This window comes from Symsagittifera roscoffensis, unplaced genomic scaffold (assembly GCF_963678635.1).
Source record: "Symsagittifera roscoffensis unplaced genomic scaffold, txSymRosc1.1 SCAFFOLD_622, whole genome shotgun sequence".
Lineage (NCBI taxonomy): Eukaryota > Metazoa > Xenacoelomorpha > Acoela > Convolutidae > Symsagittifera > Symsagittifera roscoffensis.
Window position 1 is genome coordinate 1 of NW_026970967.1, and position 17523 is coordinate 17523.

At 34.3% G+C, this 17523-nt stretch overlaps 1 protein-coding gene across 1 annotated transcript; it reads left to right on the forward strand.

Moving 5' to 3' along the window:
* Positions 1-7530: 7530 nt before the first annotated feature.
* LOC134856083 (fibrinogen C domain-containing protein 1-like) lies at positions 7531-16950 on the forward strand. The gene is made up of 5 exons (XM_063872451.1): positions 7531-7701; positions 10865-11029; positions 11256-11339; positions 12582-12828; positions 16555-16950. Exons 1-5 carry the CDS (start codon positions 7531-7533, stop codon positions 16887-16889), a joined length of 1002 nt encoding a protein of 333 aa, XP_063728521.1. The 3' UTR covers positions 16890-16950.
* Positions 16951-17523: the final 573 nt, after the last annotated feature.

Genomic DNA, 17523 nt, shown 5'->3' on the forward strand with positions numbered 1-17523 from the left:
TAATGGTAAGTAAAAATTCCAACTTAAGCCAGCCTTCCACCCCACTCCTACTTTTTACAGAAAAAAAATACAACCACCAAACTCCCTCCATCCCTCTCTAATTTGTTGCATTATACAATGTTGCTTGAACGTTGATTTATCTGAAAACTTTTTTTCATCTCTTTCCCTCTTTTTTAATCATAGTTCAGAGTCTTCTGCTCTTTTTTGGAAAACTGAATGAAAATTTGTTCGGTATAAGTTGACTTGCTCAAGTGAAAGGAAACTATACCCTGCCTTGTAAAAAAGAATAATAATTTTGCTTCTGCTTAGAAGGCACACAAAAATTGTGCGCCAAAGGATTAGAACGTAGTGCACAAAGATAACTGGTGCACCAAACCTTCAGGGTCACACTCTTCAATGGGAAAATAACGATAGTGTATAACTAAAAAAGTATTTTCGAAAGGTCACACCAAAATGGCAGTGAAACAAAACAAACTTGCATTACCACCATTGGACTCAAAATGTTTTCTCCTTTTCAACGGGATTTGGAAAGTGTCCTATGGCCATAAAGACGACGTAGAAATTGCATTTCTAGAATATATTTACATGAAAACCGATTGGGTCAACTCATACATTGAAACTGATAGCAGTTCGCCAGAATTTCAACTTCAGGATCGAGGATAAAGCGGTCCTACTCAGAAACAGAGCTTCAAGAAGAAGAGCTTCTAAAAGACGAGTCCGTGAACTTCCCCTTTTAAATAACCAATTTATTGTATCTGAAGCTTCAGACGAACGACCATCTAAAAACAGCGCATAGAAAACCAAAACAATAAACATTAAATTCTGAAACTTTATTCTGAGATAATTTTTACTGCTCGTCCTTTTTATCCTTCGGCTTAAACTGTTTTGATTTTTACCAATTTACCACTTAAAAAATATTCGTATTCGGCTCAATCACTGTTTTAACATAAATAGTTTCAGGAAAATAAAGTAGTTGATGCAAACCAAGTGTTAGTTCAAAACAAATGAGTGAAATCATTTGGTTCAGTTTCAAAATCCAACTTCTATTGACATGATAAATCATTGACGAAAGGAAGAAAGCCATGAAATGATATCCACATGAAACTAGGACGAAAAGGAAAAGTTCAAGAACTAGGACGATTAACTTTAAATGTCGCGGGAAAATGGACGCTTTAAAAAGAGTTAAAGGGAAATATTGGATTGGGTCCCGCTTGTTAAGTTCAGCTTAACAAGATCCTAAGGAGGGGGTCTTTTACTTTAGTGGTGGGAACTTACGTTAATTTACAAAAATCCTAGGAGAGGGGTCCTTCAAAAAAATAAGGACCCTTTTCCTAGGATTATGGTTTACGTGAGGAACCCCCCCCCCCTCTTAGGAAGGACTACTAAGGACATTACTACTAAAGTTGCTGTTGGAAGGGTATTTCTTGCACCAGAACAAACAGATTCTTCACTGTCTAGTCGAGATCACAGCCACTGACGAAAAAAATAAGAGATGCGCGATAGTTGTTCTTTACAGAATCATCTCTGGTCATGCGGATAGATCCGCTTGCCCAAATCTTTGGATTGCGGGAATTTGTGAGAGAAGTGTACGGACGCTGGTTGTTCATGCTTTTCCTAGCATCAGGATACAAGCATACGATAAATCGGTGCTGTACTTGATATTGGTTTCCATCGTTGACTGCTCAGTGTTGAGCCGGGCCGAAACTTACTGGGCGTGGTTTGTCATTGGTCGTCCTTAATGATGATAACTTGACCATCCAATTACCACCATCTTTTAGTTTTGAAAACACACTTTGCAAACAATCCAGCACCGTACGAAACGAACGCAATCAACATTAAGTCTTCAGTTGATGCAACTTTTCCTGAGGTACAAGCGATACCGGTATTGCGCAATATTTTTGGAACCCGTAGACCAACTCGCTCTTTTAACAGGCGTGCCAAATAGTCCAAAAAAGTATTTTTGGTTGAATTTTCCTTCCAACCTCCTAACTACGTTAGCCGCTTATTTTGAATAACTCCTATTTGCATTGACTACACTATTCAATGATTTGATTATCAGTTTTTTGCGAAGACACCTCGATTGCCACAGTAGTTTTCAAAATCATCCAGTTAGTTTCTCCTATTGAATTGTCTTGAGATTTTTCACATTGCTTCGTCACTTAGCTTTACTAGCAGCTGTCTTTTCATCCCAACAAAAGACATTTAATCAAACTACGGTCCTTGTTGTTTGTTATCGTTCCTATTGGCCCCGAAACCTGGTTTCCAACCTGATCTCGCAATACTGTCATTAACGCTTTTATACATGAGCATCCCGCGTGTTCACTCCGCAAAAACTGGAAGGCAGCCCTGGCTGTAAGAGATTCCAGGTATAGCTATTGCAGACTCCATTAGATACATTACCTTTCTACCTTTCTTTCTTTTTTCTGTCTCAATCATTATTTGCAATAAGTGTATGATCAGGGAAATACAAAACAAATCAAAAATTGCAGCTGCCTACCCACACCGAGCTTTCATGGAGAATAACCGATTGTATTGGATTTTCTTTGTCAGTCTCTACAAAATAACAAAAATAATCGATTATAATCGATTGAAAATGGATTATAATGATAATATTTTTAAACAATAAAATCCCCAGATAATCGATTATAATCGATTGTTTTACAAAAATTTTATCGAAAGAAAAATAATCCGTTTTAATTGATTATAATGGATTATAATCTATTCATTTAAATATTTTTGTTTGTTGTTTTCAAATTTTCATAAATTTGTTAAACTTATGTTAGTTTTTGTTGGGGGGATGGGGTACGTCGCGGGGAGGGGGTATGTTGAGGTGGTATGTTGGGGGGAGGGGTATAGTGGGGTGGGGTACGTTGGGGGGGGGGGGGACTTTTTGGACACTTTTTGGAAAATTACTACATATTGGAAAATCACTACATTTTGACTGCCCCTGGATGAACTTGTTTGTTCGAATTTTTCAGAAGTTTGCAATAGTTTGAGTTTGCCCTTATCTCCACTTCCATTGATCCTTTGCCCTCAATCCTTGACAGCGTGCTGTTGGGTTTCTCCACAGTTGTCTCCTCGTTCCAGCTCTCAAAGCTAGAAAACACAGCCCTGTCGCGCACCACATGATCAGTACATCCCGTATCCACAATGAGGTCGTCTCCCTTCATTGAAGTTGCAGCACAACAACTGAAGAATCCTGTCCTCCCCTGCTTGCACTTCCTTGCAAAATGTCCAGGTTGCCCGCATGTGAAACACCCTTGCTTCTTTGCTCCTAGCTTGCTTCGTTTGACCCACTGCCTCGAGCACTGGATTGTCCGCTGTCATATTTTGATTTGCAGTCCCTCGCCATATGACCCTTCTGACCGCACACATAGCAGCCACTACTTGACACTGCTTTCTTCTTCCTCACAGCTTGCATGGCTGTATGACAATGTCCAGTCCTCTCTCCACATCGAGCCTTCCTCGAGTCATCGTAGTTCCTCAACCTCATTCTCAGCTCTGGAAACGTCTTTGCTGGTTGAAAGCTCTCTTGCACCACAAAATGCTCATAGCTGTCAGGCAGCCCATTGATCACCAAAGCATTGAACAATTTGTAAGTGATTGCTTCTCCAGCTTCGCTCAACCGCGTCACCAGCTCTTGACTGCTAACAAAGTAGTCGTCCAGATCCTCCTCTGACCCTAGGCACAGCTTCGCAAGCTGACCTACTAGACTGACCACCATCGGTCTCTCTACACTGCAAAACTTTTCTTGAAGAAGTTTCCAAGCCTTCGTCCCATCGCCTAGCCATCTGCTCCCACGCAGTCGTTCTTTATGTACATCAAAGGGGTGTTGTTGAGCACCAGAGCCAGGTGAGACCACACAGTGTTTCGATTGTCTTTCCTCTGCTGGATCAACACTGCTCGCTCCTTCATCTTGGTATCGTAGGCTGTCTGCTGCACATCATTTGAACTCTTTGGGAGAGTAGGCTCCGCCTGTGGCAGACCATCAGACCATCATTGCCCATCACTATCTTCAGCAGGCCCTTGGTGTGCATCAGCGCCACAAACTTCGTCGACTAAGCAGGAAAATCTTCAGACTTGCCACTAAAAGCCGCCAGTTTCAAGTCCATCGTTGCCTAAGCCTGCTAGCTAAAAGCTAAAAACTCTGACAGAAAAATAATACATGAAAAGTTAGAAATCGTTGCCCATAACATGTTAAGAATCAGCGTTAGAGCATGATTAAGAGCTGGGGTTAGAGACTGAGATATAATCTGAGGCTTGAACTGAAGATTGAAAAGAGGTAGTGATTGTTGAAGAATGAATTGAAAGAAGTAAATTTAAATGACATGGCAAACTAAGCATCACAAAAGTATCAGTTAATTAATTACATACTAATTAATTAGTTTGAGATCCCTGGTTGACCTTGTCTGAGTTTAATCAGTTTTCATTATGATTTAACTAATCTGTCTGACCTTGAGATGGTCTGACCTCAACCGATTTGTCGCGGAATCCGCAACATTGCTACTTTTCTCTGATCTTCTATGCTGTTTTGGATTCCACGAACAAATACCTAAATCATTGTACCGCTCAAAATTGCTTCAAAAACAGGCGAGTTTGCGGAATCCACTTTTGTATTTGCGGAATCCAGAACAGTTTGTGGAATTGTGGAATAATTGTAGAATAATTGCGATAGCCTGGAGGAGGTCAGTCTTCTTCAGCATAAGTTCTAATGAAGTTTCCTTTGTGTATATTTCTTCACCAACAATCGCTCGGCTTACCTGGCCGTCGATTATATATGGCACGTAAGCCTGCGTGGAAAATCTGGCAGTAACTGAAGTTAAGAATGGCCGAGGATTAGACAACTCTGTTTATATTATTACCACATCTACAAACAAGGATCAAATCTATTACCAGGAAATTCGGCCTCACAACTTGACTAGTACAATGTGTGTCCTTATCAGTTACTTATAAGTGTCCTTGCCTGTGATTTTGAAGTCTCTCAAAGCACAGCAAATTTTCTCGCAAACTATTAGTTGTGTGTTCAGATCCCTGAAACCTGTCCGCTTCTATACATGTGTTTTGTGCAGCACAGGCATATTGAACCCCAAAAATGGTCAACTTGGCTTAAAAAAAAAGTTAATATCATACGAACGGTTTTTAATTATATTAACATTAAACCTTGCAAACAGTAGATTTTACAAACAGAAATGCATGGCTTTCAGAACGACGTAATAATCCAGTATGAAATAAACTTTTGCTTCAGTCTTTGTATTAATCAGCATCATCATTAACCGGACAGGGAGTTAAAATAAAAATCTGTAACTTTGACTGGAAAGCTGTGAAAGCAACCTTTTGTAAAAATAGCTTTAAAAAGATGATAGTGAAACAGAACTTTTTTTATTGTTTATAAGGTTTATCCCTTTTTTTCAAAAAAAATGAAGCGAAGTAAAACTTTTGATCTGCGGTTACTAAAACAAAGTTTACGATTTAAATAGTGACTTTTAAATAACCAATTAATATTTTTTTTGTTTGAAAAATTTGCAAAATCATACTTCTCATGAATTTAAATTAGTGAAAAAAAATCAAGTTGAGACCACTGTAACAAGGCAATTTGCACGCAAAAAGCTGCTTTTTGCGGCAAAAATGAGTTGTGAAGTGACATTTCTACAAAATTCGACCTTTCACAGAAAAATCATTACTTCATAAATCGTTTTTAATTATTCAACATGAAATACTTTTTCGTCGAGAAAACAAATCGCTAGTTTTGTTGCAAATGTTGTATTTAAAAAAGAGATAATTTCCAAATTTCTTCAAATTTTCAGTTTTAAAACATACTAATTGCTATGTAACCTTCAATTTTGTTATTTGAATATTTGATCAAGAGTCGATTCGTACCCATAATTTCTTCGACCTGAAAAACTAAAAAATGAAAACTTAGTTGAAACTGAGAGATTGAGAAAATAATTCTTTCAAAAACCAAAAACATCAAATCAACAAAAGTAAGTTATTTTAGCGAAAGTGAGAACTCTCTTTGTATTTCAACGAACGTGAGAAGTCTCTTTTTTCACAGTTTTTCAAACCAATATACTCCTGTTTAATTTTTAGCATCAAATGAAAGCTTGAAAACCCTTTTGCAAAAAAAAAATATCTTATACTCACAAGGCAAAAGTGTGCTAAAACTGACCATTCGAACAGTCTCACCAACAAAAGAGATCTCAGAAAAAATATATTCTCTAAAGATTGCAAAAAAGGATTTCAAAAATGTGGAACCGCATCAGTCTCCAATGCATTAAAACTGCATCAGTGAGGTTAACATTAAGAAAAAGCAAAACAAATTGAGACCACCATAAGAAGTCTATTCGCATGTTAGAATCTGCTTTTTTGAGCAAAAACTTTAAATTAAAAAAATCATAACAAATTTTTCTTTATCCTAACAAATCAATTCACCCGAATCTGTAGCAAAATTTACGTTTTTTCAACTGCGGTATTTTCTTTTGATTTGTTTTTTTTTGCTATTGTGCTTTCAATTTACAAATTTTAGTGAGAAATTCAAAATGAAACAAACGTTCGTCTCAAGTCTAATTATTTTGAGACAAATCTTGTCCATTAGTTTGCCCACTTAAAAAATTATAGAAAAAAATTATTTTAAAATCTGCTAGCTAGAAACCATTTTTTTTTTGAAAAATTAAAAATATCATTTCAACAAAAATTTGTTTATTATAACGAAATGAGAACTTTCTTTGTATTTCAACAAAAGTGACATCTCTATTTTTTTCACCATTTTCAAACCAATAAAATTTTGAGTGAACTAAAAGGCTGAAAAGCTTGGTGCAACTTAAAATATACAAAAAAACATATACATTTAAGGCAATATTGCGCTAACTTCAAATAGTCTCCTGAGCAAAAAAGTTCTCTGATTATTGAAAAACTAATGTTTTGGAGTACAATTTAATACGCGCTAAAGTCAACTCTGCCTCACCACTGCCTACTTTTGTTTTATCAGGCTCATGTGCATAGAATTTTTTGCATTCTGGACGAATCAGACATAAAGAGGCTATTTTAAAGCCAATTTCATGCTAGAAAAATTATTTTGGTGAAAATATTTGTTTTGTGATTTTTCAACAAAAGCTAAATTTTCAAAGAGCCATCATTCTTTCTTAACTTGTTTCGTTTTTGCACTTGAAAGAGACTGTCAAGAAACCTATTCGACCAGTTTTGTAGCAAATAGTTGAAAAAAAGTACAGCAGAGTACAAAAACTAAACGTAAGCAGATTCATTACAATACAAAAAGTTTTAAAAAAATGCAAAACAAATAATCATAGTAAAATCAAGTAGAAAATAGACAGACCTCAAGACAAAAATGTTTTTATATTTAGATTTGACGTGATATCTAATACCACTGAGTTTTGATCAAATTTTTACATTAGATGGTGTTTAATAAAATCAGTAACTTGACAAAAATTAAACTTGCTTTATTAAAAACGGGACATCATTGATTAAATTTTTTGATAAATGGCATCTTTTATTGCATCGACTGATGATGTTAAAATGGAATTCCAAAACACTCAGCCGAAGTCAGACGTAAGTGACACGGAGCAAGTTTCTGGTAACAAACAAGGAGATGGGATATACGAGCAGCCGGCAGAATTCAAAGATGAACGAATAGAGGGTAAACAGCCAAAGCAAAACAACTGGCTTCTGAAATGCTTCATGGCTCTGGTAATCCTACTAGTGGTTACTGTTGCTCTTTTGCTGTAAGTACGCCGTTCAAAAGCTTGGAGACAACATAAAGGAAAACCAAAAGTACTTTTTTTTTGAGCAAAAAGAAAAAGAAAAGCTGAACTTTTGAGGAAGGGTTTTATGAGAATTCGAAGATAGAGACTATATGTTGACAACATCAAACAAATTTTTTGAAGATAAACTTCAACAGATATACAAAACTACACACATTCAATCGAATGGATTCATCGAAGCGATTGATTGATTTATCTCATCATAATTATAGAGTGCTGACTCAAATAACGGGACATAACAAAAAAAATAGAAGTTTTATACGTTTTATTCTCCAATTGGGTTTATTCTCAAATTCTAGGCGTTTTTTTTCAAATTCTCAAAAATTGAACAAAGAATTAGGAGAAAAAAAGTTACATAGATTTTTACAAGAAATATTGTGAGGTAAAATTTTTTTTTGGACTGTGTAAGTAGCTTCTTGGATAAAAATTTTTTTTTAATTATTTTAATTGCTTAGCTGGATTCTTGATTAACTAGAAAAAACCAAGCTGGCCTATTTTTGGTTAAAATTTTTGTTGCAAAATTCGCAAAAAAAATTGCACTATGATAATTCTTGCACTACTCGTGGCAATTTTTGTTCTCTTCACTTTTTGTCTAATATTAATCCAAGTTGAGAAAAAAACTGTTCAAAAAAGCGGCATTGTTATCTCTATGAAATGATTGATTTAGATTTTAAAAAATCTCGTAAAAATATCTAAGTTCTTGTACAAGCTTAGCCTAATTTTTATTTACAAAAGGTCGCAAAAGAGTTCATTATAACTTTATCTTCGAGAACGAAGCTGAATTAAATCAAATTATTCAAAGCTATCAAATCTAAGCAGCTGCATTTGAAGTGCCTGGAAAACTCTTCCTTAATTGGTTTGCGATCACGACAAAATACAAAGTAAAATTCAAGCTCAGAACAAAGCAGTTTGCAGAGGCTCAGTAACATGAAATTCGACCTCTTTCTTTTTTATTCGAGGTTATCACTATCTTTTTTAATAATCAAAAATAAAAATACACGCCTTAAAAAATAGTTACCGCCAAAAAAATTCACGCAAACTAAAAAACTCAAAACGAAAAAAAAACTTTTATATCTAAAACTGAGTCAGTATGGATGAATGTTTAGATGCCTAAACTGAACTTGAAGTTTGGTTAGGCAAAAACATATGTTATTGAAACACAAGAATGGATTATTTGTTAATTGCCTCATTATTTTCATATGAGACTTGGGCGCGTTAGGAGCAGTTTTTACTCCTAATTTGTCCATAAATAATTTGAGTTAATTAGCTCCTGATTGCTGCTGAGTTTCAAATAAATTAAATAAATAAATAAGTCTTGATTGAAATCAGTAATGTACAACTGATTAACAAATACATTTTCAAATTGTAGTTTCTCATGGAAAATCAATAGAATTCGAAATTTCATTCTGGTCAAATGGTTCGTAGCAATATCAGTGATTTGTATGCCAAGTTATAGAACCGTACTAATAGCGCTTATATTCCGAGACCTCTCAGAGATTTATCCCAATGAACATGATTGGCAAATACATTTACAAATTGTAGTTTCTCAAGAACCTATCAGAAAAATGCCGCATATATTTTTCTTTCATCAGAGAATTGCCGACTGGGTTTCGCGCTCTCAATTTTGATTCGCTATACTCGAGATGGAATTATACTTGAAAGAATATGGTTGTCATCTCTCGATATAATTCGGTAAATTTTTTCGTCCTCTTTCCTTACTAAGTCGTTGATTGAATAACGCCTGCATCAACAGCCCTCCTCTGGACTCGGTATATCTTGTCGAGCAAATTTTGGGGTGCGCCCCCATACTTGAATACCATACAATAGGATGGGCATAACAAGCTGGTTGTAGAGAGGATTGAGTTCAGTTTTGGTTTATCCAAGGCATTTCAGTTTAATCAGCAGAAACAGCTGTGATAAGGCTTTTTTGGTTGTCTTTGTTATGTGAGGTTCTTGAGGCATTGAAAGACAGGCATTGCCAGTAAAAAAGTGCAAAAACATATATTTTTCATTCGCAAATTTTTTCAAAGACTTTTACGAAATTATCTAACAGTCAAAATTCAGATTGCAACTCATCTCTGATGCTTTTCAAATTTGAATTGCTTTCTAACATTTTTCAGCAAAACATCAGGAAGACAATCAAAAAATGATTTTAATTCTCAGATTTTCTTCGCAAGCAACAGAATTGAGAATGAAACCTGATGAAACTGATTCAATTATGTCTTACGGACTCATAATAAATTCAGTTTTCCTAAAACCATTTGCAGTGAAGTTTTCGAGAATTTGCTTCATTTCAAATGATCACGTTATATTTTTATTTAGATTTTTTGGAAGCTTGTGAAAAGGTTAACTAATTTTCCAATAGAAACCAGAAGTCACTTTCGTCTGATAAGTTTTTTCAATTTTGTTTCGACCATTAAAATGATGGGGTAACTTTTTCTTCGAGTGGTTTCTCAAGGTGCAAAATCATTGGATTTTAGAGATACGATTCTAGAGATATATAAAACAGTCAGTCGAGATTGAAACAATATTTAAAGTTTTCGTAAAGTTTTTTCATTGTCGAGAGAAACCGGTTCAATCGACCAATCGTGTAGATGTTTACTTGAACAAAACTTGGTCAAAACCTTCCATTAAAGTAGTTAACAACATACTTAAACTCCAAAAAATCTAACCGCTTGATTCAGCGCTTCCCTGGCAACAAAAAAATTAAAAATTCGAAGACTCAACTCGCTACATTTCAAAGAGATGTTTAGAAAAAACTTTGAAAATTCTTACAAGTTCTTTGTTGTTTTAAGTCTATCCCTTAAGTCATTAACGTCTTACGCGTTCGTATAGTTCCTCCACCACACGCACAAAAAAAGCACCAATTTTAAAAAAATACCAGAAATTTCTTATAACTGATTGTCCTTGTTTGAAAACGACCGGTACGGTTGTTAGCTAAGAAGTTCTACATTTTTGATGTACCAAAAAACAGCTTGTGTAATAGTATTGTTTTTTTTTTCGCCGGAAGGGCATAAATAATTGGCGAAGACTACCAAAAATATTTAAAATCAAGCTCTCTAGTGCGCAGTTTCTGTTCAAATATTTAGATACTGTTTGTGGTTCTAATGTTTCTGACTTTGTCTGCATTCAATGAAACAAATGAGATCAAGGATCAGGAGACTGACGCGAGTCGAATGAATGAACTTACAGATGCTTTGGCAAATATTTCCAAAAGAATTGAGACAATGGAGGCTAGTGTGCAGGAGAATTCGGTGTGTCAATTTTTATTTTTCGGTGTGTCAGCATTAACCCAAAACTTTTTGGTGTGTCAGCATTAACCCGCAAGTTTATCAGATAAAAAATTAAACTGCAGATACCGCTTTGTTTTTGAAATTTTGGTCATAAAAGATCAAGTTCTGTCATTTAACTACCACTTTAGATTTCAAGCACTGACAAAAATTGACCTGAAATTTAAAAAAAATCTTTTTGCTTTAATAGGCAAATTTTGCTCGCCTCAAAGATGATTGGGTAAATGTTTCAAGCAGAACAGAGACTGTAGAGACCAATTTGGACGAATTTGCGGTAAGTTGATCTAATTTTTTTAAATTTTCACTGGAGCAATTGTTAACAAAATTCCGTGCCAGTTGAAAAAAATGGTCTGATGAAAAAAATATTTATGTTGGAAACGAGTGCTTAGCTCATCTAAGAAAACCTTATTTCAATGAAAATTGCGCTCCTTTAATTTATGGCTTTCGTGAGTTTCAAGCATTAAAACAGAATTGTTTATATCTGGGTTTCTGCCATGAAAAAAGGAAAACTTTTATATGACAATGACATGAAGGCAGATCAAAAGTTTTTCTTTTTTCTCTCCAACATTGAATTTGTATTATAGAAAGTTTCTAAAATAAAGTGATCCTTGAAGTTTTTTAACTATTTGCACATGATTGGAAAAAATATTGAAAAATCTTAAATTATTCAAAGAAGCAAAAATATACAGAAAATAAGCCTAATTTCTGACTAGTTCAGTTAGGCTGGTAGAATGGCTAAAATCAGACTTACTAGAACAAGCACAATGAATTGTTCTTTTTTTCTTAATTATGAAACGGTTATCTGTCTGATGCATTTTCAGATTCAAGCACTCTCAAAATGATTGCAACAAAAACAATCAAAATCAAATTTTGAAGTTTGTATTTCAAAGAAAAATCGAGTGTGAAGTCAGTGAAAAAAGAATGTGAAGTCAGTGTAAGCTTTTCATACATATCCGACAATACATGCGTTTCGCGAACACGATGGGAGGAAAAAAAAAGAATAATTTAATCGGCATCAACAGAAAAATCTTCGCATCTCAACCAGTGGCTTTCTTCAAACGATATTGAGAAAATCCCTGGCTAAATTAACTTTGCTCAAAACAATCAATAAAAGTGTAGCGAAACACAAAAGTTCGTTGAAATTTTTCATACATTGGAAAACGATTACCTTTCCAACTTAAAAAATGTTGGTCAACCTGGATATCTAAGCTATGCTACCAGTTATGCCTTTGTAAAACGAAAAGGAAACATTTTGGAAAAATTGCTTGACAATTTGAATAATTTTTCTAACCACGATTAAAGTAATCAATTAGGAAAAACTATTTAGATTTAAATACATTAAAACTAACAAAGTCTGAAATGAATCATGGAAAATCTGAAAATCAAGAATAACAGGCAAAAAGTTTTGCTTGTTAAATAACGATTAGATCATTGTGTCCGTTTTTATTGCCAAGCACGCACTTCCGTTTAAGTACTGAGAAGTGTAGAACAAAGAAAACGAAGTTCTACGTTTTAGTGCGTGAATGACGCAGCATTTGACAAAGTGGGCGCGGAAATTGTTTTCCAGCGGCGGGAACGATTCGACATTTCATTCTACCGTGGTTTTGAGGATTATGAAACAGGTTTTGGAGAATTTTGCGGTGCTGGAGACTTGTGGCTGGGATTGAAAAAACTGCATCAAAAAACCCAAGATGGAAAATGGCATCTTCGATTGTCAATGCGCTCCTTCTCGAATTATGTAACGTTTTGGAGCGAGTGGACAGGTACAGTTTAAATGTCACAATACATATTTTCACAGGAAAAAAAGATAAATTCACACAAGAAATAAGCTATACACCGGTCGAGGTCTTTGGATTATTGAAAAATCCTACTGAAGTGACTTCAAGCACCAAAAATACAAGCCCAGTTTGGTTCTTAATTTATGAGACAAAATCTGCAAATATTGCGATAGCATAAGATTTACAGTGATTTAGTTATACGCAAGTTAATTGCGAAACTCTTGTTAAACGGTCGCAAAATCTAATCAAGAGTTGCCCATGGAGGGTTCTAATGATAACTAAAAAAAACCTGAGAAGCGTTAATTGGAGGAGAAAACTTCTGGTTATTAAGTACTTGCCCCACATTGATCAAGCTTTGAGTTTCAACAAATGGAAACTCATTGCAATAATTAAAGTTAACCTCAAAACAAAACAATAAAACTTTATAATTAAACAAATCGTGCTCATTTATCTGTTATAAACTTTTCACTGGCAGGAAAAATATAAATTAATAATTTATATATAATGTTAAATGTTTGTTGTAGAAAAACAAACAAGAGTCGCGATAGTCCCACATTTTTCGACATTTTTGCTATGGACATTTTGGACATTTTTGCTATGGATACGCTGTTTGCGGATAGATTTTATTTGATTGAATTGTTTGCAGACAAGTTGTTTTTGTCGCGTTTGTGGTCAAAAACTTGTACCAAGGCCTCGGATTGGCAAAACATGGGACAAAAATGTTGTTCATGGTTGGGGCTACATGAGTCTTGTGGGTACCGCAAAGTTTCATAAAATGATTTTGGCCGAGAAACGTCGCGCATAAAATACTTGATTGCCGAAATTCCAATCAAACACAGCCGGTAGCAATTATCTTTTCCTGGGTCGCGCTGGTCGCGGAGGAATCTCATCGGTTGTCGGTGCTAAGTCAAGAAAAATCAAATTTCGGATGCGATCTACCACAAATATAAAAAGCTGGTCCTGAACGTCTGATCAAATAATGAAAACTCCGAAACGAGTAAGATTCAATGTTTTGGTTTAAGATGAGCATAAGCATTTCGATATTCAAGATTTGATTTGAAAACATTTTTTGTCATCAGATCAAAAAATTTACCGCCGCATAGATGAAACTGTTTGAAAGTCACATTGGGGATTATTTTTTGCAATCTGCTTTGCAGTTTTTCATCAGTAAAAGTCGAAAAATTGAAAAACATGAAATTAAAAATGTTACAAAATTAGCTTCTCGAAATTCAATTGCTGAATATAGAATTTTTTGGGTATTAAAGATTCTAACAATTCTTTACAAATAAAGAATTAAGAGTATAAACTGGAGAAAGAAAGTAACGCAACCAAACAGTCTGTAAGATTTTTTTGGAATTTCCCTGAAAGGCTTCAATTGTGAAAATATTTCAAAATTTGTGTGAAAACAACAAATTTGACCATAAATAAATTGTTTGATTAAACACAGTTTGCAAAAAATATATATTTTTTAAAGCCACTGTAAACCTAATTCAGATAACAAAAATGTGGATTTTTTCGACCAGATTCTACCAGTGAGTTCATTACCAGAAAGTTTCTCATTCGAATTTAGGTAAATTTAGTATATGGTAAGTTTTTGTGCAGGGCGTTAAAAAAAAGGAAAAAGTGAAACTTAAAGCACTAAACCAAAATAGGTAGTTCTTCAGTAATACAAAAAGTGTTTTGTGTTTAATTTCACCTTTTTGTATTATGAAAGCGTTTTTATTTGGTACAATTCATTGCCTCAAAAAAGCCAAATTCTCATGTATAGAGTGTTAGGTTTTTTTTCACAAGCATCTATAAATCAGTTTTCTTAGATATCCCATGAGAATGAGGGTTTGCGGTAAAAAACTCTCCGCAAATAACCATGGCTTTAGAGCACTGATACGGATATGCAAAATGAATAAAAGGTTTGGTAAGGTTACTCAGCATGCATGTGTTCATAAGCATTTCATGAAAAGATAGTAAGTGAAAATTGTTGTATGAACAAAACAAGATAATGTTTAGCGGTTTGTATGAGCGGTAGAGGTAGTTTAAAAACATGTCTTAAAATAAGAAAGCAACTGTTTAAGCATGCGAAAAACAAGTCAAAAATAAGATTGAACATATACGATTTTCGTTAACAAAGATCTTTTGCGTTTTTTTTCACGCACTCGGGAAATGCATTCACTATCCCCGGTTATTTCTGCCCTCTGATAGTGACTTATTTCCCTCGTGAGTAAAAAAAGAGTTGCGAAACTACTACATACAAAACTGTTCTTTCTATGACCAAAAAACTGACTGATGTCAATTAAACATCTATTTGAATTGTACCTGTATTGACTAATATGATTTTTAAATATAAAACTTCAAAATATCAAAGTTTCTAAACACTTTAACATTTAGTTTTTTTTTTCTCCACAAATTCTTCAAAAAAATCGAGAGCAAACTAAAATATCACAATAAACTAGATAAAATACAACATTGTATTTTAATTATCGTACCTCATCTGGCTCTATGCTTTGAATTATGTATTTTTAGGTTTCCAGAGAGCTGCCGGCGTTTTGGTTCGGGTCTTTTTAACCAATTTGAGCAAATCATTGTGTTCATTGTACGAACAATTTTTTTTATTCAAGCAAAACAATTCTACTCTGCTTCTAATTTCAAAAAAAAATAATTATGTTATTATCACTTGTTTTGTCTATTTCGGAAATTGCGTGAAAAAGTCAAACGTGGAAAAATTGCGTGGAAAAAGTCAAGTAAACGATAACCATTTCAGATTCTTCTTGAAATGTTTCACTTTTTTTCACTTCAGTTTTTTTTTCAGTCGTTGACTGTTTTTTTTCGTCCATTGCCAAGTACAATAGACGGTTATTAATATAAAAGTCTCAAAGTTTTATCAAATATAAGAGAGTTTATGAAGTTGTTTTTTGATTTTTCTTAGATTTTTTTTTGATAGAAGAGAGTTGTTTGATTGTTTTGCAGAGGAGTGTAATCCACACCACGTGCTGGCTCTTTTTCAGTTTATCACTCCCCTCGTAAAATTACAAAACACAACTGTTCATAAATTGTTCACACGGCAATTTGCATGTTAGAAATATTGTAGAAATTTGTTCACGCTGACACGTTTTAATGCAGTCTATAACATCAAAAGTCATTTTAAATAGATTTTCAATTAATGGATTTCAGAAAAAAATTAAGGGGGGGGGGAACTGGAAAAGAGTCGATGTGCTAAAGTGTCCTAAATGTTAACGCAAAAAGTCAGTTCCAAAAAAAAAATATATCTCAAGGTAATCATCTGTAATTGAGAAGAAAAACTCAAATCCTCTAAACTTGTAACATTCGCTTTCCTTGAGGATATTTAAATAAAATCTGAGATCAAATTTAATGATTTAAGTAAATTTACATTATAACTGTAGAAAAACAGTTATAATTTCTACTTGCCAGACATAATGCTGCGTATAGAACATTGCATCAGCCATCTTCGATCTAATGAGAAATTACATGGTGACGCATATTACATGGCTATCGCTTTAAATTTTTGTTTAGAAAAACAGCTGTTTCGACGAGAAAAAATTACAACAAGGAAAATGATTTTGAAGTTTTTTAGGCATGCTATTGAGTACCTGCCTATTTCATATAAGTTTTTATCTGACACGTTCAAAAGCTTTCTTTTTAAATCTCTGTGTATGTTTATTTTAAAATTTTCAAAATTGAATTAACTTCCTCTAATAGACTTCAAGATCCACTCAGCTCCCCTTTACACGCTAACTTTCGGCCGAATGGTGGCAAAGAGTGATACCATGCAAAACACTACTGGTACAGATCATGGACTTGAGGGTCACAATAGAATGGCCTTCACAACATATGACAGGGACCAGGATGTGTACGCCGGAAACTGTGCTATACTTTATCCATCTGGCTGGTGGCACAGAGACTGTCACACTGCAAATTTGAACGGTATAAAAGCCACGTCAGCTTCAGTAAACTATGTACAAATGTCATTCCGCGATGGCAATGGATGGAAAATGATTTCATGGAGCGAGATGAAAATGATCCGTGTTGCCTGATTGGATAGATGAAGGCTATAGGAGAAAACTATACGGAACAAACTTAAGACACTAAAGTATATAGAACTACTAACGTCTTTTGATTACTTTTGTCTTTAAAATAATAACTTGCGAACATTTCGAATAAAAAACTTTTGTTCTATTGTATCAAGTTTACAACATCAATGAAAAGAGTTTTGAATCAAACGATAAATTTTGAAATTAGCGGGTTAAGCGCCGGCTCAGTTATGATGTCTATAAATTAAAAATACCCCACTATGGGTAATTGGTATTTAGACAAGTTGGATATAAAATAGCTTCATAAGGGATGAAGTTTTTGGCCAAATAATTCAACTGTTTTGCATCATTTTTAATTACAAATCTTTTATTTTTTTAATGAATTTTCAATAACACTTTGAACTCTTACGGTTGCTATTTCCGTTAATTAGAGGAATCGGTACATAAGGCTTGGTCTGTTCAATCAATAATAAGGGATTACCTCGTAACCAAAATTTACCCACATTTTTGGGTATGAGGTCTGATTTGACCAATTGAGATCAAAATAACGAGAAGATGATTGTAACTATTTTTTTGTTTAGAGCGGTTGGTTAAAAAAGTTTTCCAGAATTATGCTCTCTCTCTCTCACTCACTTTC

Excerpts from the sequence above, each read along its gene's own strand:
- LOC134856083 (XM_063872451.1), top strand. The coding sequence starts at position 7,531 with ATGGAATTCCAAAACACTCAGCCGAAGTCAGACGTAAGTGACACGGAG. Across the intron at positions 7,702-10,864 it reads TGAAATGCTTCATGGCTCTG|ATACTGTTTGTGGTTCTAAT; the intron begins GTAATCCTACTA and ends TCAAATATTTAG. Across the intron at positions 12,829-16,554 it reads GTTTTGGAGCGAGTGGACAG|ACTTCAAGATCCACTCAGCT; the intron begins GTACAGTTTAAA and ends TTCCTCTAATAG.